Below are 24,219 nucleotides of genomic sequence, written 5' to 3' on the forward strand. Positions count from 1 at the left end.
ATTCTGTACAAACTGTAAAGCCCCCCCGAGACAAATATAACATTTGTGATATATGAATAAACTTTGATTGATTGATTTATAATTTTAATTTTTATACCTTTTAATTCTCTAAGATACAATGAAATGTGATTGAAACGTGATAAGAATCCTGTGGTAGCCGACTCCACCGCATACATACCAGATTGCCTTAAAAAAAAAAACATTTTATTTATATATTTAGCATTTAGTTCCTTTATGGGTTGAAAAATGAACCCAACTTCTTAAAAAAAAAACTCTAATCCGCTGTGGAAGTTATTTTGAGCTCATGACAACAAGGCAGAGAACAAAGGAGTAACACACATCAGTGATTTGAAATGTTTACACATTTAATCTGGAAATAAGACATTTTCACATATTATCAGAACAAGAGGTGATTAATCTGAACCGTCAATGATGTCGCCACAAACTGAGCAAATACAAACAAAAAATGCACACACATTTATATATTACATATCTGATTGAGATACGGGATGACTAACTCATTTAAAATACAGCAACTCAATAAAATCCACAACATTGAAATGGCTTCATGAAGAGTTTATCACAGCAGTGTCAGCCTCTTTAACAAGCCATTAAACAAGTACTTGCGTTTACGTCGATTCTGCAACGACACTAAGACAGACAGAGAAACACTTCTCACGATGGAAGGAATTATAGCGAGTTCATTTGTTGAGCATATAACACACAAGTACAGCATCAATATACATCAATATATTGCATAAGGTTAGGGTTTTCGTCAAGTATTACTACAGTTGTGTTTCTACCTTAGGTACAGGAGAAATGGCTTTTAAGGTATAATCATCGTCTGCAGCGGTAAAAGCAAGATCATCCAACAAAACTCCAAACCCAAGTGATTCAATATAACTCAGATACACAAAGGAATGTTTCCAAACAGAGTTACATGTTAGGAAAATGTTTCCGACACATTTGATAAGACAAGACATAAATGTGGTTAGCAGTCAGTGAGTTCCTGGTCAGCCGTCAGCTAGCTAATCTGCCGAATATATAAGATTCATCGATTCATTGTTTGGTTTATAAAATGTCAGAAATTCGTTTTTCATCCCAGTTTCTCAGTTTTTCCAGATATTCGGTTTAATATGAGATAAAACTGAGAAAAAAAGCGAACGGCTTCATATTTGAGAAGCTGGAAACAGCATTTTCTGACTTTTTTACTGTATATGACAAATGACCTCAACAATTAATAGATTTAGAAAATAGTAGACATTTACTTTTAATTTGATTGACAAATGTACTGTTGCAGCTTTACCATTATCCTCCTTTTCCACTACAGGAACTTAACTTGAAGCCATTGTCACAGGTTCTGCTTTCCTCTTCTGTTCCCTACACTTGTCCTTCATTTTAGCGCTGCTTAGAAACAGAGCATTTGAAATGTATTTTTGAAGAGGTATACCCATAACAACACAGTTTGAAAAACACAGTGGAAACAAAAAGCAGAACCTTGCACCAAAGCCGTACAGGTTCCTCAAACTGCAGGTCGTCAGTCATCAGATTCATGTGGTGGAAAATAAACAATCTCTACATAACTGAAACAAAGCAAAAGCTAACATTTTGATGTGAGACACGATTGGCTTTGAGGGCTATCTTCAAAGCAGCACAGCTATTATAATCTTCTGATTAATAAGTTCTTCACATATAACTCTACAAGTTCCACATAAATCACAGAAAATTAGCTGCGATGTTGATTTGATCTACAGTAAATATTCTACAGTACGTACTACAGCATAATTACATTTGATTCTCTAAATACCAATTATATTCCTAAAAACTACTGTTAGATTAAATGCAGAGTAATTCTGGATCTGTCTACCAGCTTTAGTATTCTACTAAATCAAAAATAATGTGATTACGGAATCAGTTGATTAAAATGCAGATTGCTTTGTCTCTAATTTATAATCTCTATCTCTTATTATCTCTATTTAAGCTTGTGATCATAGGCAGGAGAAGCCGATGAAATACTGGGATTTATAAAGTGCATAAAAGTGGATAACAGCATAGTAACAATTGATCACAATGATGATTACAGCTGCTTTGACAAAAACGATAAATATGGCTCCCTTAGCGGCCATCTTCTTCCTCCAGTGTGACAGTTAGTGTTAGAAACAAACAAGAGCATCAAGAAGAAAATACTTAAAGGGTGGTTTAAATACCTGTTTTGGTCAAAGTTGTTCATTGTTCTTTAGTCTCAAGTTGAATGAAGACGTACTTTAAAACACAGAAGTACAATATAAAATCCGACAACTTACAGTATGCTGAATAAAATCAGAGCTTTAGGATCAAAGTGCCATATTGCTGTCTCGGAGTGGAAAATGCATCGCACGGCCTTTTTAAAATCAACCCAAAGAAGGTTTGCATTGCTTGTGTAGAGACGTTTGTATCTGACGTACAGTGGAGGTCCGGCAGAAGTCTTTCAGTAAGGGATTTGGTTCTGGTAATACTGCAGCATGTCGTACGTTTTGCTCCTGATAAAAGAAAAGACAACGGAAATATGTAAGTCATAACATGTTTCAAATAAGACGGCCAGTTTAATGTCTTGTTTTGTTGGTGTTTTGCATAATGTTGATAACATTTGAGTATTTTTCTTACCTGCTGCTGAGGAAACAGCTTTGGATGACTTTAATGATGAAGGCTGCCGCTTCTTTCTCACTCATTTGAGGGTTAAACCGTCCTCTGATTAAAATAAAATAAAATAAAATACACATCAATGTTCCATTTTCTGACCACTAAGGGGCAGCAAAACACGCCGTAAACATAATTCTGGCATGTGCGAGGTGTCAAAATAAAAAAATGAAAGATGAAAACCAAGGTTTCAGCAAAAAACAAGTTTTGTTCTATTGTAACACCTTTGATTCTCTGTATCTTGTTGGTCCCAATCACATTGAGATAAATGGTTAACGCTGCACATATACAGTGCAGTAACAATTATTTATAACTGCAGTGTTATCCATCCGCTTTCTCACTATTTACTGCATAAAAATGTAATGTAAAATAGGAAAGAAGTGGCATTTGCACAATTAGGTCCATTTAATAAAGTGATGTGTGCAACATTAATAAGTATATAAGTCACCAAGTATACCCCCTATTTTACACACATTCCCCGACATCATACTGTTGGACTCACTTGAGTAATTTGATGGTCTGTCCTCTGAAACATGGCAGTCCAGTGTCCAGCATGAGAGTCACTAGGGAAACCACTGCATCCATGTAGGGTCTTTATGTTCAGAGAAGACACACAAGACACACAACATAAGATATATTGAAATTTAAACAAAGTATCATGTTGAACAACAATATGAAAGTTATCTTATTAGTAAAGCACTGTTTCCCTTCTTTAACGTAAAAGAAATACAGCTCTTTTGTCCCATGACAAAGCATATGGAGGACAAACAATCTACAAACCGAGTCCACACTTTTCTTTTCTTACCGTACAGCCAGGTATCCTCTGACACACATCTCCATGAACCATTTGAACGGCGTGGCCTCCATCTTTCCTCCCATGATCATCACCATCTCGTCGGTCAGCTTGATGTCGGGCTCCCAGCCCAGGTTACCTCCAGGAGAGCTCTCAAACATGAAGCCAAAGTCTAAAAAAACAAGGAAGACATGAACACATCGTATTTGGAAGAATCTGAAAAGGATGTAACCCCCACAACAACTTAGTCCAGACCTCCATGTCTAAATATCTAAACACTATACCTATGTGGATGAGGTGGCCCTTGCTGTCCAGCATGATGTTGCCGTTGTGTCTGTCTTTGATCTGCAGCAGGAACAGCAGCAGGCTGTAGGCGGCCATGCTGCGGATGAAGTTATACCGAGCCTGTGGAAAGAGACAATGTTTTGGTGTACGTTTTTTGTCTTAATACTTAAGACTTAATATGATTAGACAGGGTTGACAGTCGCTCATTAACAGTGAGTAAAAGCGTGACTTTGAAAGGTTAAACTCTTTGCACCTTCTGGAAAGCGAGGGTGGATTCATCTCCGTACTGGTTGCGGAAGTAGTCGTACATCCCGAAGTCAGTCTGTCTGCCCAGCTGGTCTCTGGACTTGCAGTCTGGGATGCACTCGATCACACCACACTGAGGGAAAAAAGGGCAGTGAATAAACAAGTACATATCTACCGTTACAACGTTTTAGCCATCCTTCCTTCCAATTATAATATGTTTAACAGTATAATTGTTGCGATATGGGTGTTGCAATGACCTGACGGCTTTTTTAACATCTAGTTTAAGCCATATATCTTTTAACTGCCGACAACCATTTATTATCAAAATGCTGTTAATTTTAACTTACAGTACTTTTAGTTTTACTATGCAAGAATGATTAGGACATTTTGAGTATTTTCACATTTTGTGATTAGCCAGATTGGTCTTAAGCTGTGTGTAGAAGTGCTGTCATGTTTACGTCATCAAAATGAAAAAGAAAAGCCACAAAAATAAGTTACAGACTGTGAAAAAATGTAATAGGAAATACAGAAAAGAGAATAATTTGTTTTGGAGGATGATTGAACATGAAGTCTTACCCCTGGTGCAGTGGCCACCACTCTGTAGGGGAAAACAAACAGATCCAGGCCCACCAGCTGGAAAATATTCTTAAAAAGCCCAATGATCTGCAGAGCGAGCATATCCTGGAGACAGAGGAACGCAGCAGGGTTACACAAAAGTCAAAGTTTCCTTTATTGAAATATCCCAGGGAATAAGCTCAGCGGGCTACCTGTCTGCAGTCGTCTCCCACTTTAAAGATGGCCGCCTGCCAGCAGATCCTGCGTGATCCGTCTGGATTCTCCTCTCCTTCCTCTATAGAGTCTGTGGGACAGCGGAGACCCTCCTTCTCCAGCTCACTCACTCCACAGCGCTTCACCTTGAACTTGGCCAGATAGGGCGCCTTGGCAGCACTGTGACGATAGAGAATATATTCCCATGAGATAACAACAATATAGGTCCTGATAAAGTATCATGCCGATTTCATCTGAGGTTAAGTATGCTAAATCTCCTTTACCTCTGCATGGGTGTTCCTGACTTGTAGTCGATGTCCAGCACTATGGCTTCAGGGTTACTTGGTAGGTAACAGCCTAGAAAACACCAAAAGGAGTCAATCACACTTCAATAATTATAATAATAAGTTTACAAAGAAAAATATGTATAAAAAATTAAAACAACACAGAGACAGTACCACAATGAAAACATGTAAAGAGAAAATATATTTTATATAGTTGGCAAATGAGTACAAGCTGATTTCTATTAAGATATACAAACATACATTTACCTAATTTGGAGAAACTTGAAAGAATTTGCTGTGGTCTTAGTTTGTTTACATTTGTTTTTCTTTCTATTTTTAAATATCTATGAATTATTACATACCATTACATATTGTAAAAATGACTTCTTAAAACAACTTCTGTTAGCAATGTTTACTGATCCATCCAGACAGACTGAGGAGGAGTATGTTACCTGGCTGGACTTTGATATCGGACAGAGCTTTGAGGCAGGCCCGTTTCCTCTCCTCTCCCTTAGGAACAGGCCTGAAAAAAAAAAGATTTCAAGTTAAATATACACCAAAACATCCCGTTGTTTGCTAATGATTTGTAGAGTAATGGTGAGGAATTTACTTGAGGATGGCAGACACGTTGGTGATCTTGTTGAAGAAGTCGAACTCTCTTTGGTAGAAGTCTTTGGCCGGACCCGACAGCGAACCTGTGATCTCCTCCACCATCTGCTCCAACAGCTCCCCGATGTCAGCTGCACATGTTAATGAGGCGGGAATTAATGACATTACACCTACACTTTCACCTTCATTGGATTTAATTATGCCTGATAATGGATTTCTGTTAGGCGGACAATGTTATTACACATAAAAAGACAAATAAATTGTTGGAAGGTAAAAAATTAACAGTTCAGAGTGTATATTAAAGATTAACAGACACATTTTAGATCTCAATAACATGACTATCACTCTTTATTGATGTATAATGAAGTGAAGTCTGAGTAAAGACATGAAGGCCTGCAACACTGCCATTTTAGTGTGTAAAGTAACTGGAGGAAATCACTACAACTAAAAGGGTATCAAGTTAAATTGCTGTAATAAAGGTCAGAGTTAATAAGGTTTTTTTCAGAACAAACAGACATGAGGTGCCCAATATTTTTTTTTTAAATAGCTTGAAGTAACTGAAAATTCCCAAGAAATACTAAGATCTCAATTTCTGGTATTCAACCTTAGTTCTACACTTAAATCTGGCACTCTGAGATCTCACTATTGTCAGTGCTGCTGTAAATCACAGTCGAAGCATTACAGGTCTTTGTGATTTGAACTCTCTACTCACGGTCTTTCTGGTGCGCCTCCTCGTCCATGAAGATGTTGGTCTTCATGTTCCAGATGAACTGATGGGCGAGAAGCTGAGACTTTTGGGCCGCCCACAGGATGTACTCTCTCACATAGCCCATCTGACCAGGACAGAGCATCAGAGTGTATTACTACTGCTTCATGAAGTATAACGGTTGTTGATTCATTTCAGTCGGCTAACCATTTTAGCTAGAGCAGATCATGTTTACCTTGTCATAACGGAGAGCCTGAACAATCTGAGGGATGTAGAACAAGATGGCATCCTAAAAAGAGAAATAAACAAACGTTATATCTGTGAATACCCTCAAGTTGTATGTCTCTACAGCAGGAATCCAGGAGTGTGTGACTTACTGGAGGAAAGGAGCGCAGCACCTTCACCCCGTACTGAGCGGTGAGAGGATGAGGAGGGTACATGCTGCTGAAGTACGACAGACCAGTGGGCGGGTCTGTTGGAGCCCAACACAGGATGTGGCTCAGCTCAGGAGAGTCTGCATCGATAGTGTGCCACGTCACCAGGAACTAGGAGGTAAGGATAGTGAACGAAAATATTAAATTAAAACATAAAAGACACAATTTCAGAAGCTTAGCATCTGAGCTATACTAGACTAAGTGCTGTTACCTTGACAGCCTCAGGGACATCACTGACGGCTCCGGGGTCCAGTCTCACCAGCCGGGTTACTTCAGCAACAATAGCGTCATTCTTAAACCTGGGAACCAAGCAAACAAGTAAATAATCTGGATCAGGTAGGAGATTGAACTTTTTTCAGTGGTTGTAATTAAAAAAACGATTTAACTGTTTCTGAACAGAAGGCGATGCGGTCACAAGTGACAAAGAAAAGCGTTGAAGTGCAACCGTTATTCCAATGAGGTACACACATAAGAACATTTCATTCAAAATGACATCCAAATTAAATTATAGTGGTAAAACCATTAAAAAAGCTTGATTTAAAGATTTGATATTTTATCATATCCCTCTATTCCAGCCCTGTTAGAGAACTGCAGGTTCAGGGTCCTTACCTTGAAAAAAAAAAAAAAAAGAAGAGGGGGAGCTAATGCCTGCTCAGAATTCTACCGGAGATGCAGCTAAATGCTGCCATGATGAAACGCCATATCATGTTCCAAACCACATCAAGGATTATTTCTGAAACAGTATGGAGCTCAAATGCTTTTTCTCTTGCCGGTTCACCACAAGGTGAGTTCCTTTCTTTATTTCCTGCTTCTTTACACATACTCTCTCCAGTACAGCTTAGCTCTGAGTGTTAGCGATGTTGCTAATATAAACAAAGACCATATTACGTCCAAAACACGTCGGGAATTGTTTCTGATAGTGACGTTTCTGATAGTGCAATTCTGATATTACGTCATATCGGACGCAAATCTGGATCAGCTCCGTTTTTTTTTTATTTGGGTACGGAGGAAAAGAGAGAGGGTTTTGTTTTCTGACACTTTGTGAGTTCCCTGACACACCGGGGACACATATTTATGTATAAAAGACATAAAAAAGTACATTTTGCATGGTAGGTCCCCTTAAAACAAACAGAGGGAGAGTGAGAACCTTGTTGGAAGCTGCATGGCCAGGTAAGGTGCGATGCCCCAGGCCAGGTTCACGTTGTCCTTCCACTGTTTCTCCGTCAGACTGATGTATTTGGACCTCCAGTTGGCGATGCTGGTCTCCACAGATTGCTCCGTTGCGATGGCCAGCTCCTGAGCGGAGAGGGGGTTGTACCACGTGGTCAAACGTTCGATCTCACTGGCCTGGAAACACAGAAAGGGGAACGAGAAAGAGAGCATGAAGAGTGGGTGATAATGAGAAGAGGAGTTAAAAACAATGAATGACATTTCTTTTTTCCCCCTCACCAGTAGGGCCAGCAACAGAGTCCTGCGTTTCATGTAGTATTTGTGAAGCTGCGTCCCTCTGTTACTCTTCTTAGACGTGCCTAGGGAACAGAGAACAGATAGACCATAATGTGAGTTTAAGTTGTCTGTATTTGTGTTCTCATGGAATGGGGACATTCCTTTAGTCTTAATCCGGACTCTGTTCCTATCCGAAGTCTAATGGTTCAATTATCTTTTATTATGGGACAGTCAATGTTGTTCATCCCTTTGTTTACTTTTGGGTCAAAATAAATAATTAAATAAATAAAAACAGTTGCAGTATTTTTCCAATGAATTGTATGAATTGTTATATATGGTACTATACAGTTAAGATAACCAGTCTATTTTACAGTTTCCATGGTTAATGCAGAAATCTCTCAAAAAGCTTGTTAAGCTTTATAGTTGAAATCATACAGTATTTGTGTTGAAGTGTTATCACCTGAAAGTGACTGAACAAGTTGCATATCCAGCATATTGCATGCTCCCATTTTTGAGAGTTAAATGACCAACTTCATCTTATTTATTTAGTTCATATTAAGAGTCTCCACATATTTGTAACACTACAGGTTAAGATAAAACATCTGATACTATGAGATCTTACATATAAATCCATACAGGCATAACCTCAAACAAACAAATAAGACTGTTTAAAAAACAGCAGAACTGAGGTAAGCAAATTGGAAACACCAGGATGGGAGTTTGTAACTCGTTTTTGGTATCTCTTTCTCTGTAAACATATGGTTCCCATGCTGATCATAAGCAGTACCTGATTTCTTGGATGCGGTGGACATGCCACTGGACAGCGGGTAGGTGTTGATCCAGCCCTGGCTGCTCTGCTGGGAGCGAGCGCTGGAGTCCATGCTGCTCCGGAGGTCGGCTGCGTTCATCACCGACAGACTGTTTAGGGACGGGTCCTGATTATCTGTTTTACACACAAACAGATTTAGTTTGGTCCAGACACAAGCACATGTAGACTCATGTAGTAATTCTCAACAGTGAAAAACGATCATAATATGAGGAGAGATGAGCGAGATGAGTTATCAGTTAGTCCTCTGCTGTTGTGATGGTCATGCGTTTGAAAGCATGTAGGTAGAGCTTCCTTTAAACCACTGATACTGGGTCAGATATTTTTTTGTCTTGTTAATGTGCGGGGGGGGCTGGCAGCAAATGAATCTGACCCAGGATCAGCGGTTAGAGGACCCGTCTACCTGAAGCGCTACAATGTGTATGAGAATGAGACCATGTCTTATCTCTGGGTCGTCGGTAATGAAGAGGAGAGGATTTTCTGGGTTGGAAGAAAAAAGCATTTTTATAGCTTGTAATTAATTATTTGGAAGTTGATCAAAATCGAGGATTGGGGCAGACGGGTGGGGCTGAGATGATGAATAATCATGCATCTTAACGCAGTTGACAAATTTGAGCTTTCCCTCACAGCTGCTTATTATTCAGGAAAGATTGTAAATACAAATTTTAAAAAGGCACTGAAAATAAGAGGAAGAAAAGTAGTGTAAAACCAACACTGAGGAAAAAAACGTTAAAAACTGAAACACCTAGGTTGGTAATATAAACCGATAGATACCAGGATCTATCAGCAGCTTTGTGAGGACAAACAGCATCAAATTTGTCACGCGCCATAAGCATGCCCCTGCTGCAGTGCAGGCCGAGCTGCACCGCTTTAGGCTTACTTAAGAGGGAAATCGGAGAAGTGCTGGACACGATAAGCGATCCAAATATCCCGGCAGAGAGCGTGCTCGGGGCCGGGGTAGTACCAAGCTCACCAGGTGGGACCAAGTGGCATGCTGCCAGGTACTTCTTGTCAGACAGGATGCTGGCGTAGAAACGGATTATGATGCAGATGTCCTCGCGGAGATGCTTGTCACCTTGGGTTGGAAACTTCGGAGGGGCGCTGGAGAGTTAGATCACCAATAGTTTATTGAGTGGGATTTTGATTTGCAATTCAATTCTTTTTGAGGCTCTACTTAGGCAAATCAGTACTTTCAGCATGCTAACATACACCCAATCAAAATGCTTACATGTCATTGTTTAGCAGGTAAAACAACATTCACCATCTTAGTTTAGCATGTTAGCAAAAACATTCTTCTTTCTATAATTGATTCTTTTGGAATTTGGACTGTTTTTGGAAACAAGCACTATAAAGAAATCTTCTCAAGCTACTGTGGTATTTGTACTATTCTTTTTAGGTTTTATAGAATATATTATTGTAATTGAAAAAGCCATTACACATGTATTGCATGAAAATGTTTGTTGCACCATAGATTTTGAGTGTGTAGGTACCTGAAGTAATCAAAGGCTGTAGAATAGATCTTCTCTCGGAGCACATTTCTTACAGTTGAATTTGTGAGGACATCAGAGTGGAGCAGAGCCAGTCCCAGAGTCAGCAGCCTGAAGTACATAGACATATATAAACAAACCTGCAACACAAAATTCTACACTTTCCATGCAATTAGCACATTTTCTTAAAAAACAAGCTTGTTTTGAAAACCCTTGAAGAATCAACAGACGTCAAATGACAGGTAGGTAAAGTAAAGGGATCAGAAAACATACCAACATTATCTTTTAGCTTTCTGTGTTAATGTACCTGAAACGAGGCCCAATGGCAGCTACGTGGCGGTTGAGGCTACTCTTCGCCCCACCGACATTGAGAGACAGGGAGCGTTGTAGCAGACTGCCAAAGATCTCAACCTGATCTGCGCTGGAATACTTTGCAATCTCAAACCTCTGGACTAGAAACTGGAGAAGAATAAAAAAGGTAGGCATGAGAGACAATAAGTAGTGGGGAAGGTTATTTATAAAAGCATGTTATCGTAACCAAAGTGGAATTGCTTTTGTCTGACCTCGATCCATATTTGGTGAGGGTTAACGTCTGGAGGGCAGGGGACAGGCTGACTCTCCTCTGAAGCAGCCAGAGGATCAGCCTCCACCTGAGCGTCGGAGAACAAGCCCATCTTAAGCTCCACCGTCATCTGCCACGCTCCTGCCATCTCCCGCATAAACTGTGTAGAAAAGTGATTTTTACTGTATAAAAGCACTATAGAAATGCACTGTCTCAAAGGACACAAAAATGATTTAGAGAAAAAAATATATGTACCGGTACTTCCACTCCAACACGAGCTGCCAACAGCCACTCCCAGCAGGCGATAGCTGTTTCCATGCCGTGTGATGTGAACATCTTGAGAGGAGACCAGCAGAGGTGGTGCAGGAGCTGAGGATCGCATTCTTAAGAAAGATCAGGAGAAAGTAGAAGTCAGACAACAAGTCCAGAGCATTTCAAAGAAGAACAAAGAGCTGTGCATTTAAAATAAAACATATTAATCTAAGTGAAAATGTAAAACCTTTGGAGCTAATGAGCAAAGCAGCCAGTTTGAACATGGACTCAGTGAAGGCTTTAGGTTGTGCAGATTCTAAAGCCTCTCCCATCTGCTTGATCATCATCTGGCTCAGATCGGATTGTCCTCGAACTGCCTCGGAGAAGTTGATCATACCAGATACCTACAGACAAAAGAGAAAGAAAAGAAGATAGAGAAGAAGTGAGTATGTGAAGCAAGCGACATTTAAAAGTGTTTGATCAAATAAGATAATATAATTTGGTGGTTTTAAGACACAGAAAGCAGAGCAGTTAGTTATGAGAAATTGTATGTATGATTTGTTGTTTTTACCTCTCCAGCGTATCTGTTCCTGAGGTTGAGGGAGGCCATGAAGTTAGAGTAGTCCTTCTTCACACAGGCTGGTCTCTCAGTCAGCTGAGTGGTCTACAGGTGAAGCATAAGAAATAAGCATATCAATTGTAATTTATAATATAGAAAGAAGGTTAACTTGCCATCACATTTAAGTAACAAATGTATTTCTCAAATACATTGTTCTCTTGCTCTAAGTATTCTGGATCTATTTCACTTTATTTTGAGTTAAGTCAGGTACACCTATAATAACTACAAGCCCCCATTAGTGGATAAACAGTGAATTAAGCAACTATTGTTAATGGTGTCCCACAAGGCTCCATTCTTGAGCCATTTTTATTTCTGAAATAAATGATCAATTTGCAGCATTAACAAGTATAAGTACAAGTAAGTTGTATGACTTACCCCCAGTGTGCTGCTCTGTCTGTTGTAACCAGCAAAGTGCAGGATGCTCTCTGTAGCCATGGCCAGGCCCGTGTGCTGGGACAGACCCGACACCCAGTTCTGATGTTTGTTCAGATACTCCTGATAAAAACACATAAAGTACAAAGATTAAAGAATGTTTTGGGCCGCTATGTGAACTTTATTTAATATGAGGCTCTACATGTAGAGATTTCTAGTATTATAGGACTACTTTTTTCAGAAATAAATGTTACCTGGAGGTGGGATTTGGTCACAGATGGCGCCCACTTCATCGCCTCTTTAAGGATCTCTCCACAACGAGCAGCAAAATCCTTCACTATGCTCTACAATTTAAGATACAAAAGCATTAGATAAGATGTAGAACATAAGTAAATGCTGAGTTCTTTATAAGCGGAAATCAAGAATAAAGTGTAATTACCTCTCTGGCTTCGTATGTGTCTGGGACGGTGATTCTGTGTGGAGTGTCTGGGATGTCGTAATAAGGTTGGTCCTTGTGAATGTCCTGAAATGCAGCACAAACACCCTTAAGTATAGAGAGAGACTGATTGATGACTGTTGAATAATCCACTTTTAACATCACTTACTGCACTGAGTGAAAGGGAAAGCGTCTGCAGGATGTCTAACATGGTTCTCAGCACACGGCCACTCCACAGCAAGTGGGGGAAACTGAGGAGAAGAAAATAATGTTGACACTAATGTATTTTAAACAGTATTCTGGATATATAGGCATGTGTATTGATGCACTCTCACGTTTCAGCCAGGCCGGACAGATATTTGTCAGCCACTCTTCGGATCCTCTTGTGGATGTGGTTGAAGTTGACCAAGAGGAACTGAGCATGTCGTTCCAGCTCCTCCTCATGGGCTTTGGTTTTTGGCTGAAAATATAGCATAAATATTAGATAAGTTTGGCTATTTTCTCATTAATTAATTCTTTATTTGTTCTAGAAATATCATAATAAGTCTTGTTTTGTTTCAACCAACAGTCCAATGTTGAATAATGTTTAGAGTACAGTGATAACAGGCAAAAATGGAAAACAATCACATTTGGATGTACAAGCGAATTTTTGCTAGAAAATCCAACATTTTCAAACAAGCTCTAGATAAATGTTCTGTCAATTAACTCCTTAGTTAAGATTTACAAGTGTTTTTTTTTTTACTTTCTAAACTGTTGAGACTTTTTTTTACTGTTTTATTTTCTCTCATTAAAAAAATCTGCTTTCCCAGACGTTAAAACCTTATACACAGTTTATTTTAAAGCCACAATAAATCAGGTGCAGCTGCAGCAACTTGAATTCATTTTCATTCAGCCCTCCTATATTTGTGCCTCTACGCAGGCAGCGCTTAAAATACCTTATATGAGCAGCAGCGTTTTTTTAATGCCAATGGAACCTGCCTAAATAAGGGCATCAGATAAAAAAAAAGTCTAATCCTCCAATGTGTAATAAAAACACATTCCTCACAGGATACAAGTTTCTTTTCATTGAAAAAACATCTCCCTTACTTTTTCAGCCATCATATGCAGGAAGACCTCAAAAACCTTGTCGCTCACAGCAATGACACACTGCATCATGCCTGGAAGGAATATATTAAATGTTAATGATTATAATAAGCATGTAAAAGCAGCGGTTTATGTTTGGTTTTTTTGCTTACCAGATTTATCCTTCTGTATTGCTCTGTCTTCAAAGTATCGAAACATGACCTGAAAGCGTTCAGAGTCCAGAGCACGCAGCATCCTAAAAGGAGAAAACATCACTTATAGAAATGATATACTGCACACTAGAATAATCCCCGAAGACCGTGAAGCACATAACCCAATACATATTATAGACCTGTTGGCATACCTCATGTATTCCAATCTGTACACAGACAGTAAATATGTGGACATGGCAAAGTCCAGCTTGTTGATGAGAGCAGAAACCTCAGGAGGAGGATCCAGCAGGTTGATGATGGTGCTCCGCAGATCATTCAGTTCCGCCTGAAAAACAACAACCAACCACAAACGTATGAGCACTTGTGTGATATGATGTGTGAGCATATCTGTGCATGATTGTGCTCTCATACCGGAGTGACAGTGTCATTCTTCAGTGCAGAGTTGTACTGCAGCTCTGAGCGTAAAGGTTCCCCGCTTGGAAAAGTGAGCAGCGGTGATTTGGTTGCAATCTCACAAACTCCCTCATACCATTCCTCCGGCCACAGACCTGAAGATTTCAACAGAAGCAACACGTGATGCTGAAGTAAGATATAGTAGATTATTATTATTTGTAAATGCTTTTAATGTATATTATTGTACCTGAGCCCTCAACAGCAAATCCCATGACAACAGAGTAGAGCCAGAAGTCCCTGAAGAGCTTCTGCAGACGCGGCTTTGCTTCCTTAATTGGTGGCAACCTCTTAGTCAGCTAACAGCAGAGGAAGAGAGAGAATGGATCTGAGTGGTTGTTAAGGTACAGTATATTCAAAGCTGAAGAGCATTGCTGGTAGGGTATTATATAAGTTACAAAAAAAGTGGAACAAGTTGACTTTTTGGGGGCTTTTTGCCTTAATTAATAGAAAAAGATTAAGGGGAAATAGGTTGAGGGGGGACTACATGCAGCAAAGGGGGAAGGATCCAATTCAACTTAAAAAGGGAATATTTAACATGCTAAATAAAACAGTGTGATTAAAGCTGAACATTTTGGACATTTTATCCAGAACACTTACCACTGCAATAACTGGAACCAAGACACCAAGGTTTCCAGCACTGCTTGATGCCTAAAGAGAAAAGGAAGGAATCTAAGTGTCAGTATGATTGAAATAAAAGTACTTTCTACAACAAAATCATGCATACTTTACACAAGCTTCAAGGGGCATGCAATCCTACTTCTCTCCCTGCAATTTCTGTCTTTATAATAAATGTCACTATTCATATATAAAGATGAGACGATGTAATTGCCTCGTTATCATGGCAGTTAAATCATTGTTTATATTCTTGTTCAGTTGATCACTTTATTGATAGTTGACGGCAGAGACTTGACAGGAAATGACATGCAACAAAAGGTCCCCAGCTGGAGACGAACCAGAGAGGCTGATGTTAATGGTTGGCTCATTAAACCCTTATAAACCAATAATTTCATTTTGGAAATGTATTGGTAATGTTCTAGCTGGAATAAATGTTTACATGCTCTCGACCGGCTGCAAAGGTTATGTTAAGATCATCTTTTCTCCTGGACTTTTACCCCCCTGAGCCAACACTGAAGTCTCATTGCTGCTGTGTGTGTGTAGATGTGCGTGTGCTCTACCTTCAGAGCCGGGCCTTTGTCTGGCGCTCTCTCGCTGGCTCTCTTCCCCTCTAAGCCCAGTTGGACAAAGAGCTCCAGTAGGTTGACAAGAAGCTCGTCGACCATCTGCTCCGCCTGCAGGTTCGCTGCTATGTTACCCAGAGCGTTTATCACAGCCAAGGAACAGTGTCTGCAAACAAGAAAAGGAACATGACATTTACTAGACTTTCATGACAAACTGTGAATAATGCTCGACTATATGAGGATGAGAATATTCTCCCACTTTACATTCCCCTACTTTATACAAACCACATTTTAGTAATGGTTAGAATATAGATATATCTATAAGTGTCAAATCATCAAAATTGAAAAAAAAGTAGACAATGTCTTGTGTTTTTGTTAGAAAACAATACATTTTCATCAATAACTTCAGTTCCACTAGTGTTTTTTTTTATTATTTTCTGACTTTTTTTTACTGTGTTTCTTTCTCTCTAATGAAACAGTGCTGCTTTTCCCAGAAGTAAAAGATTGAAAAACAGTTGCCTCTGCTGCAGCAGCTACTTTACTGTGTGCACACAGCAACATTCATTTACAAGAATCTCAACAAATGTGATTAATACTCAACTATATGAGGATTACAATATTCTCCCACTTGTGCACCACTTGCTTATGTAATCAGAAGGCTAACAATTGTGTCAGTTGAGATTTTAGGTCACCTGTATCCATGGTCCTTGTAGTCTTTGTTAGAGTAAACCATGGAGCTGGCTTTCACACTGATCTGCTGGAACAGATTCCACACTTCCTGGTAGATGTATTGCTAAGATGAAAACAAATTAAGTTATGAGGTTAGAAACATTTAACGTTAAAGGGTATAGATAGAATCAGCTGTTAGCTATATCGATGTTTTATCTTCAGGGTAAGGTCTGTTTTAAAATAATTAATAAAGAAATAACTCCTTACATTGCCAGTGATGACCATGCAGCCTAGCTGGTCTACGATGAGGACGTCGAGCTGTGAGGGTGGCTGACAGAACTTCTGCTGAAGGATCTGGAGGATGGGCTCCATTACTCTGGGGGTGTCCCGTAAAGCCACAGCGATGTGACCCAGAGCCCTGATGGTGTGGTCTGGGATCAGGTAAGCATCCCTGAGGAAGGGAGGGGAACATCTGTAAATACACTCTCAAAGGAAGGCTTTTCATCCTCTTCAAAGTCAGTATGATATGACTTACTTATCATTCTCCTGATAGATGTAGAGACGGTTAGACAGACTGGCGAGAAAAGCTTCTACGATGACATTATCCATCGTGAGTCCAGCTTTCAGGCACCTGAGGACAGAGGGAGAGAGAGATAGGTAACATCTGTGTGGATACCAGTGTGTGTGTGTATATGCTGTAAAAGTGTGTGTGAGTGAATTCACCTGCAGATGTTATCGATGGAGATATCCCGTAGCTGTTCGTACATGGAGGGCTGGCTCTTCTTGCTCAAATTTGTACTGAGGGTTGACTGGGAATGTTCGTTGGTCACATGGATCTTTATCTCACCCGTCCCTTAAAAAATGTTAGGATTTGGTGAGTAAACGTTGCAATGGAGATAATACTGCAAGTGATTGATGGAGCTGTGAGTGTATTGTGTTACCTGGAGCGCACTGGGTGTGGTATTTGTACAGCTTCACCAGGACAGGAGAGGGTACCACCAAGAAGTCTCTCAGGGACATGGTGACAGAGTGGGCCACCACCGGAAAGCGCTCACACAGACGACCCAGGCCCTGAAGACACAGACATTTGTGTCAATGTGTGAACGAATGAACAACTATGGTTGCACTGCATCCAGGCTTTGAAAAAAACAATATACCTGGAGAAGGTTGCAGCAACATTTTGTAAGTTTGAACTTTTAAAGCTTAGTTTTACCCAATATTTAAAACAGCTAACGGGTAGATTACTTGTTTCTTTACATTTACACCCAATTACTGCCATATGTTAAAAAGGTTGTTTAGCTAACTAAAGCAACTGTGTAAACTCATTTTTAAAAGTGAAGATCTGGTGATATATCATGCAATGTGTGATCCATGGATACAGGATGTGTAATAAATATATATATATATATATAATGTAATGTATATATACAGTCTATGGTAATAACCAAGACTAGATTAGAATGACAGAAACCTTTTTGTTTAACAAGCAGTTAATTGTTACCTGTAAGCAGCAGATGAGGAGTGGCATGTGAGCGATGATGACTTTACTCGACGTCTTGGACTGCAGCTTCTCTGATAGTTTGGTGCAAAGGTTCTCAGCTCCTATTGATATCAAATATATAGACAGAAAACAGATGAAAATTGCTGAAATGACTTCTTTGACAGTTACATTCGGTCTGAAAAGGAGATATTTGACCTTGCTCTTCAGTCACTGCCCACACCATGAGGTCCACACAGGCAGCGTTGGCCTGGCAGCGCAGTTTGAGAGGGCTCAGTTCACTCTGGAGATACTCAACATCATGCAGGATCCTCTGCAGCTCCGACTGGCTGCTGCTGAACTGCTCCAGCACAAAGTCATGAACCTCCTTCACATAGTCTGTCTGTAGGTCTGGGAACACAACAAATAAAACATGATAGCCTATGGACCCATTTAAACGAGAAATATGTCGCTAAATGTTCAAAACGTTTGAAGAAAGAGGAAAAAAACTGGATTCTTTACCTTTTAAATTGTAAAGCGTGTCTCTTAGCATTTTGAAAATGGCTACATACAGAGGATCACTGAAGGTTTTGTAGTACAGATGAAAGCCAGGATTCAACTGCCAAGAAATGAACCAAATGTATTAATGAACCAAATGTATCAAGAAAAAAATAAGTGCACAAGTACAAGTGATTTAAGAAAATCATACCTCTATAACTTCTGCCAAGGAGTCATCCAGTGTTTTTAAAAATTTCTCAGAGACAAAATGTTCAACCTATTATAGAGAGAGACAAGTTAATGAAATTCCACTTTTTATACATTACTTGGGACTGAATTTTATTTGAATCAATTGCATATTTTCTGCTGCTAACCATGTGAAGGGTCTGTTTGAGCATATCCAGAGGGACATGAAACTCTCCGGAGCTGCTTCCAGTGAAAAGAGGGGAGACGGAGAAGCTGGAGCTGATGGTGGAGAAGTAGTAGTCAGGGTCCACTGCGCTGCCATCAGGGAGGTATGAACCTGAAGAGGGAAGCAGAAGTTTTTTAAAGCAGCTTCCTCAGAGAGTCACTGATGGTTCCTGAAAGCCCAACGGCCTCAAACACTTCTGCTCAGGTACTGACCTTCAAAGTACTGTGCAGAGGGGTCAGAGGGGGAGATGGGGGTCAGACAGGCTCTCTCTGGACTGGCCTGAAAACACACAAAAAACAGTATGTAATCAAAGTGGGGGAAACAATATCAGATTTCACTATAAAATTATCTTGGCCTAAACTATTTACATAATTATAATATTGTTTTATCTTTAGAACTTTTGAGGAAATAAAATCCTTTTAGCCATATTTATTTTTAACGTTGTTTATTGTATGTTTTGTTAATTTATTTGCATATAAATTGCATATACATTTAATTAGAAGGAGGAAGAGAAAGTCTTGATTTTCAAAAATGTTCAAATACACTAACGGATAGTGAATAGGCATTCAGATTAACCAATAAGCAAAACAATCCAACAGCCATCTGCCACAATGGTATTGTCATATGTGTATTTTTATCAATATATGAAAATTCAATTTTTTAAATAATATGGTCATCATCAATTTTGGTATATTCTGACACCATAATTGGAAAACATATAGCTTTTTAGGGGTTCGGTTAAGTTTGTTCCTTTACTTTTTCCAAATGATTTCTACCTGCTGACTGGAGCCTTTGCGTCTCAGAGTGTCTCCCTGACACACCGACAGTAAAGAGCTCGGCATGATGGGGCGGAAGTCATTGAAGGAGCGCCGGTGCGGTGCATCACTTTCATCCGCCGTAGCCGGGAGAGGAGCAACCGGTCGGGGGAACAGCTTGGACAGTAACGGCTCGTCAGTGTTGCTGTAGCGGCCAAAAGCTCGAGCAACACCCAGCAGGGTGGGCACAGTGTACCTGCACAGGTATTCTGTACAGAAAAGAGTAATGGAGGTTAGAACATTAGGAATGATTCAAATGCAGAGTAGAATACAAAGAACGCAGGATGTGTGGTACCTTTATCGTGAACTTCTGGATTCTTGCAGATATCTTGCAGGATCTGCATGATGTCCATGATCGCCTCCAGGATCTGTCAAAGATGATACAAACTGATATCATATACTCTGCCTCAACCATGCATATCAACATTTAAAGTTTTTGATGTCAATATTGAAATCCCTTTTTTTGACAAAGCCAATATTAGGCTCAGCAGAAAGCTCTTTTAGTACAAAATGTTTTTCTCTATGTCCCAAAGAGAGTCTATCCTTGGTGGCTGCCGTAAAGGAGAGTTACACAAAGAAGAATTGTTGAACTCCATCCACTGCAAAGTTGATAGAAAGCACCAAGGTTGTTTAACTTGAAGAAGTACAAGATTACTTTTTTGCAGAGATTTGCAAGGAGATGTTCCCATGAATTACTCCTTCACAGCCAGCATGAACAGGATGAACAATGCCAGCAGCAAACAATACACACACACACACCTGTCCTCGTAAGGTTTCATCACGTTGGGCAACATCTGACAGTAGTGTTACCAGACCAAAGGTGAAGTTCTCCGCGACAGGAAGGGTCTCTGCAAGACAGGAAGTGCACCAAATATTTAAAAAAACAACGCCCTTAATTGTATTCAGTCATCCATATCTCAAGTATATTGAATAACACACAATTAAAGTGAACGTTATGTGCTTTATATTTAATAATGTTGCAAAATCAGAGGTGTATCGTTACCCCTTCCTTTGCGTTCTGAGCTCTCTTCAATCCACTGAACTTTAGGAAGCCCTTTAAGCAACCCAAGAAGGTAGGGGACAATAGCATCTTTGTGCTGCAACAGAAGTATTAAATAGGAAGTTATACAGAGATACTAGAACATCAATTGATTAATAGCAATACAGTAGTAGAGAGGTAAGTAGGAACTAGGTTTACCTGCAGGTTTGACTCAACCAGAAAGATGCCCAGAGCAATGACAGCATCTCTCCTCCTCTCATCCAGCTGGAAGACTCCTCTGTAGTCTGTGGGGCACATGCATTGTAGCTTCTGTACCTGTGAGAGGAATACATTACAATTATTCAAATGAGCTGTAAGCATCAGCTATGGACAACACACTCTTTGAAAATTGCAGTGCATCATTTATCTCAGCTTAATGAGTTGCACACGGCTAGGTTCCATTAGTGATAATGATTTTTGATTCCCTGAATATGCAGCAGGAACTGAGCCAAGTCTGCCTCTGGCGTTAATTAACCTAATGCCAAAGGGCTGAAGCTATGAGAGGGATTTATACACTTTCAAATACAGAATAGGATCTCTAAGTCTTGAATATTTTATTCAGTATGCAATGCAGAGTATATTTCATTAATGCTGTTAAAGGATGAGACGCCATGATTTGTGGAGAATTTACATTTGACTCAAAAGCTAAATCTCAAAACGGTTGTTTTTCAGTCCTAAAACAGTAATAAAATGCTATGTGTTTTGACAGCAGCTAAGATCTTTACTGAGCCAGGAAAACTGTGCTTAATGAAAGTAGTGTATAGTCAAATACAACATGTTCTTAAGTACCAAAGGGCATTCTCGCGCCCACTGAAAGAAGGGTATTGTTCAGACAATCTGGTCTATGTGCTTAAGCAGACCCTGCGGTTTACCACTTATAACATTCAGAAACTTTACATTCCACACAAGCATTGGACTCAAACAGTCAATATATTAACTAAGTTAAGAAAAATTAAGGATTTGCTGCAATTAATTGTCATATTTGATAGTTAAATAAACCTTTTGGAGGATTTAGACTAGAAAAACAAGCAGAGTCTCTTTAGATTCTGGGTAATTATTAACTTTTACGCTTTTCTAATATATTATAGAATAAACCCATGAGTGATTTATGGCAACAAAAAAAATATTTTAATCAACTATTAAAATGATTATTGCAGCAAACCATACTGTAAGTCTGATTAATGGTGGATGCTTTAAACTACTCCTGTAAGTGTGCTTCTGCAGACCACTAAAACAAGCACATTTCAAAAGACCTTACATAGACAGAAAAATCAGAAAGGCAAAGTCCACTTACACAATAATTCACTAAACTGCCTGCTCACTGTATTACTGCTACCACAGCTTTTTCATTAGAAGATAGACTTCCTCTTTAGCTCAACACATTTCCCCATTTTAAATCTCAGTGGGTGTGTGGTCAAATCACTCCAATTCCTGTCTGCTCTTTTGTTGTGAAATATTTCCCAGGCTCCCTTGTGGTCCATCATAATCCCTGAATACAAATCCTAACCGCCTGACTGAGTTACATAGTTGCCCTATTATTCCAAATAACTTGAGTTTCAACAGTACTTCCAATACACAGAAATCAATCTAATTTACTTTTAAACCCTTCATCTAAAATATGTTGTGAGATGAAATGATTACATCTTCTGGGTGGGACTTCAAGTTGGTTGCCTCCCTTTTGTGATTCCTTAGTCTGCATGTCATGACTTAATAATACATCTTCCTTTATGTCTGCAAATGATGACACTGACAGTAATATAGAGGTGATACTTCCTCTTTGTCATTGCCAGATGGACCTGTTTGGGTGGGGTCTCTGCTGTCGCTAGAGATCACAGCATTATTTTTATTTCATGTTTATTTAAGTTTACATAGAAATGCAGGAAAAGGTTGATATTGTATATTAATGTTGACATTCCCAGACCAATATGAAAGTACTTAAATTACCAAAAGGAAAGTGACACACAGTGTTCTGGGACTTGTGGTTCCCCAGGGCAGCTGTCTGATTGGTGGTCCTCTGGTTAGAACTGTTCTCATCTACTATTGATTGCTTCAGCGAAAACACATCGACAGCTTCACTTTGACACGCGAAAATGCAGCAATTAGTTTAATGGATACATTGATTCACCCTATAGCGATAAGCAATACTTTAGCACTGATTGCTTCTTTGTTTGGAGACAAAAAAAACGTTTTTGACACCTGAAGTAAACACTGCTCTTGCTTTTGAACCAAAGGACATCACTTCAACTGAATGAATTGGTTTAACAATAAGTAATATTGGACACCATACTGAATGACAGTATGTTTGTAGACTCAAAATAGTAATGACAATTACCCTCTGCCTACAATCGAATATTAGATTAATACTTGTTTTTACCAACATGGAATAATCTAATCATTTTGATGATAAATAATTTGACTGTTTGGCATTAGAAAATAGTGAAACCACGCTATCCTAAGACACATTTAATATTTGTTTCTATACATTACTGTGTTAATGACACTTTGTTATATCAGTATCTTAACTCTGTGCATGACATACAATTAAATGTTATCTAATAACCTCCTTACAAACATTTTAACTTTATCTATCTTTTATTTAGTAATGAATTGGTCTTTCAAGTCATTTTCTAATGAATTATTAGTTTATTGATGTTATGCAGAAAGAATAAAAACATTATGAAGATCTGTGTTATACAACTTGTGTTGACAGCTTAATGAATATGAACTATTACATATAATTACAAAGGAATAAGTGTACACCTTTTGGAAATGTGAGCTTTCCTTCCTGCTAAGGATCGTACACATCAAGTCTTAAACCTAAGAGAAGATTAGCTACAGGTTCAAAACAGCTAACAGTTAGCCGACGTTAGCCACCTCTGAAGTCAGTTATAAGTGCTACTGTGTCGTCTTAAATCAGAAAATGGCAACGTAATACATAAACTAGGAAACTGCTAGACATGTTAACTGTGGTTTTTAAATAAAAAAATCACATAACCCCATTAGAGAAGGGAAGTTAAGAACAGGCCTTTAATGTCAAAGACTCTTGACAGGTATTAGCTTGAAACTGTCGTTAGCTACCGGGCCACGTATAACGTTACCTTTTCTAGCGGGGCCTGCCTGTGAGCTGCCAACGACCGAGCCAAAGACAAGACGGTGTTGAAGTAAAATCCTCTGCTTCCCCCTCCATTGAGAGCCATGTTTAAAGATGCCTTAATACCGCCGCCACATGAAAACAAACATCTTCTTTCAGTCGTCCGATTCAAGGAGGAGAACGCTGCACTGACAACTACGGCAAGCGCAGGGTGCTAAAAAGCGCAAAGCAAGGTCACACAGCCAAAATACAAGGAGCTAGTGATGGAGAGCATGGCTAAGTGAAGAAAACAGTGACAATTAAAGTATTATGCTACATTTACTGGACACAAATACCTAAGTGTAATTTGTAGTGACTTATCATTTCAACTAGGTATTTCTATTTTAAGTTACTTCATATTTCTCCATCACTACATTTCAGAGGCAAATAGTGTACCTTTTACACCATTACATTAATTTTAAAACTTGTCTTAAACAGATCGATATTATAAATACAACACATAATCAAGAAATACATTTAAATGTATTATTAGATTAAGCTACCTTAAAGTC

The 24,219-nt window shown here is 39.2% G+C and overlaps 1 protein-coding gene across 2 annotated transcripts; it reads right to left on the bottom strand.

The window, feature by feature from the left end:
• Positions 1–344: 344 nt before the first annotated feature.
• On the bottom strand, positions 345–23,855 carry pi4kaa (phosphatidylinositol 4-kinase, catalytic, alpha a). 2 transcript variants are annotated; one of them, XM_034122825.1, is made up of 54 exons: positions 23,676–23,855; positions 20,737–20,853; positions 20,542–20,635; positions 20,298–20,386; positions 19,834–19,906; positions 19,500–19,747; positions 18,936–19,002; positions 18,686–18,834; positions 18,523–18,588; positions 18,336–18,432; positions 18,033–18,224; positions 17,838–17,938; positions 17,278–17,407; positions 17,060–17,189; positions 16,872–16,967; positions 16,604–16,787; positions 16,360–16,460; positions 15,665–15,833; positions 15,087–15,137; positions 14,677–14,785; positions 14,448–14,584; positions 14,228–14,361; positions 14,037–14,119; positions 13,888–13,958; positions 13,137–13,261; positions 12,971–13,052; positions 12,805–12,888; positions 12,620–12,709; positions 12,369–12,488; positions 11,946–12,038; positions 11,622–11,778; positions 11,378–11,505; positions 11,124–11,282; positions 10,868–11,019; positions 10,564–10,671; positions 9,954–10,174; positions 9,035–9,190; positions 8,251–8,330; positions 7,949–8,148; positions 7,013–7,100; positions 6,745–6,912; positions 6,603–6,656; positions 6,374–6,494; positions 5,663–5,792; positions 5,505–5,575; positions 5,053–5,125; positions 4,768–4,948; positions 4,577–4,681; positions 4,008–4,133; positions 3,754–3,874; positions 3,482–3,641; positions 3,179–3,268; positions 2,644–2,727; positions 345–2,519 (listed from the first exon to the last, which is right to left on the bottom strand). In XM_034122825.1, exons 1-54 carry the CDS (start codon positions 23,772–23,774, stop codon positions 2,468–2,470), a joined length of 6,366 nt encoding a protein of 2,121 aa, XP_033978716.1. In that variant the 5' UTR covers positions 23,775–23,855; the 3' UTR covers positions 345–2,467. The 2 variants fall into 2 exon arrangements, with proteins under 2 accessions (XP_033978716.1, XP_033978717.1); XM_034122826.1 differs by having other exon boundaries at positions 10,047–10,174; positions 23,676–23,774.
• Positions 23,856–24,219: the final 364 nt, after the last annotated feature.

The sequence above is a fragment of the Trematomus bernacchii genome, unplaced genomic scaffold (assembly GCF_902827165.1).
Source record: "Trematomus bernacchii unplaced genomic scaffold, fTreBer1.1, whole genome shotgun sequence".
Taxonomy (NCBI): domain Eukaryota; kingdom Metazoa; phylum Chordata; class Actinopteri; order Perciformes; family Nototheniidae; genus Trematomus; species Trematomus bernacchii.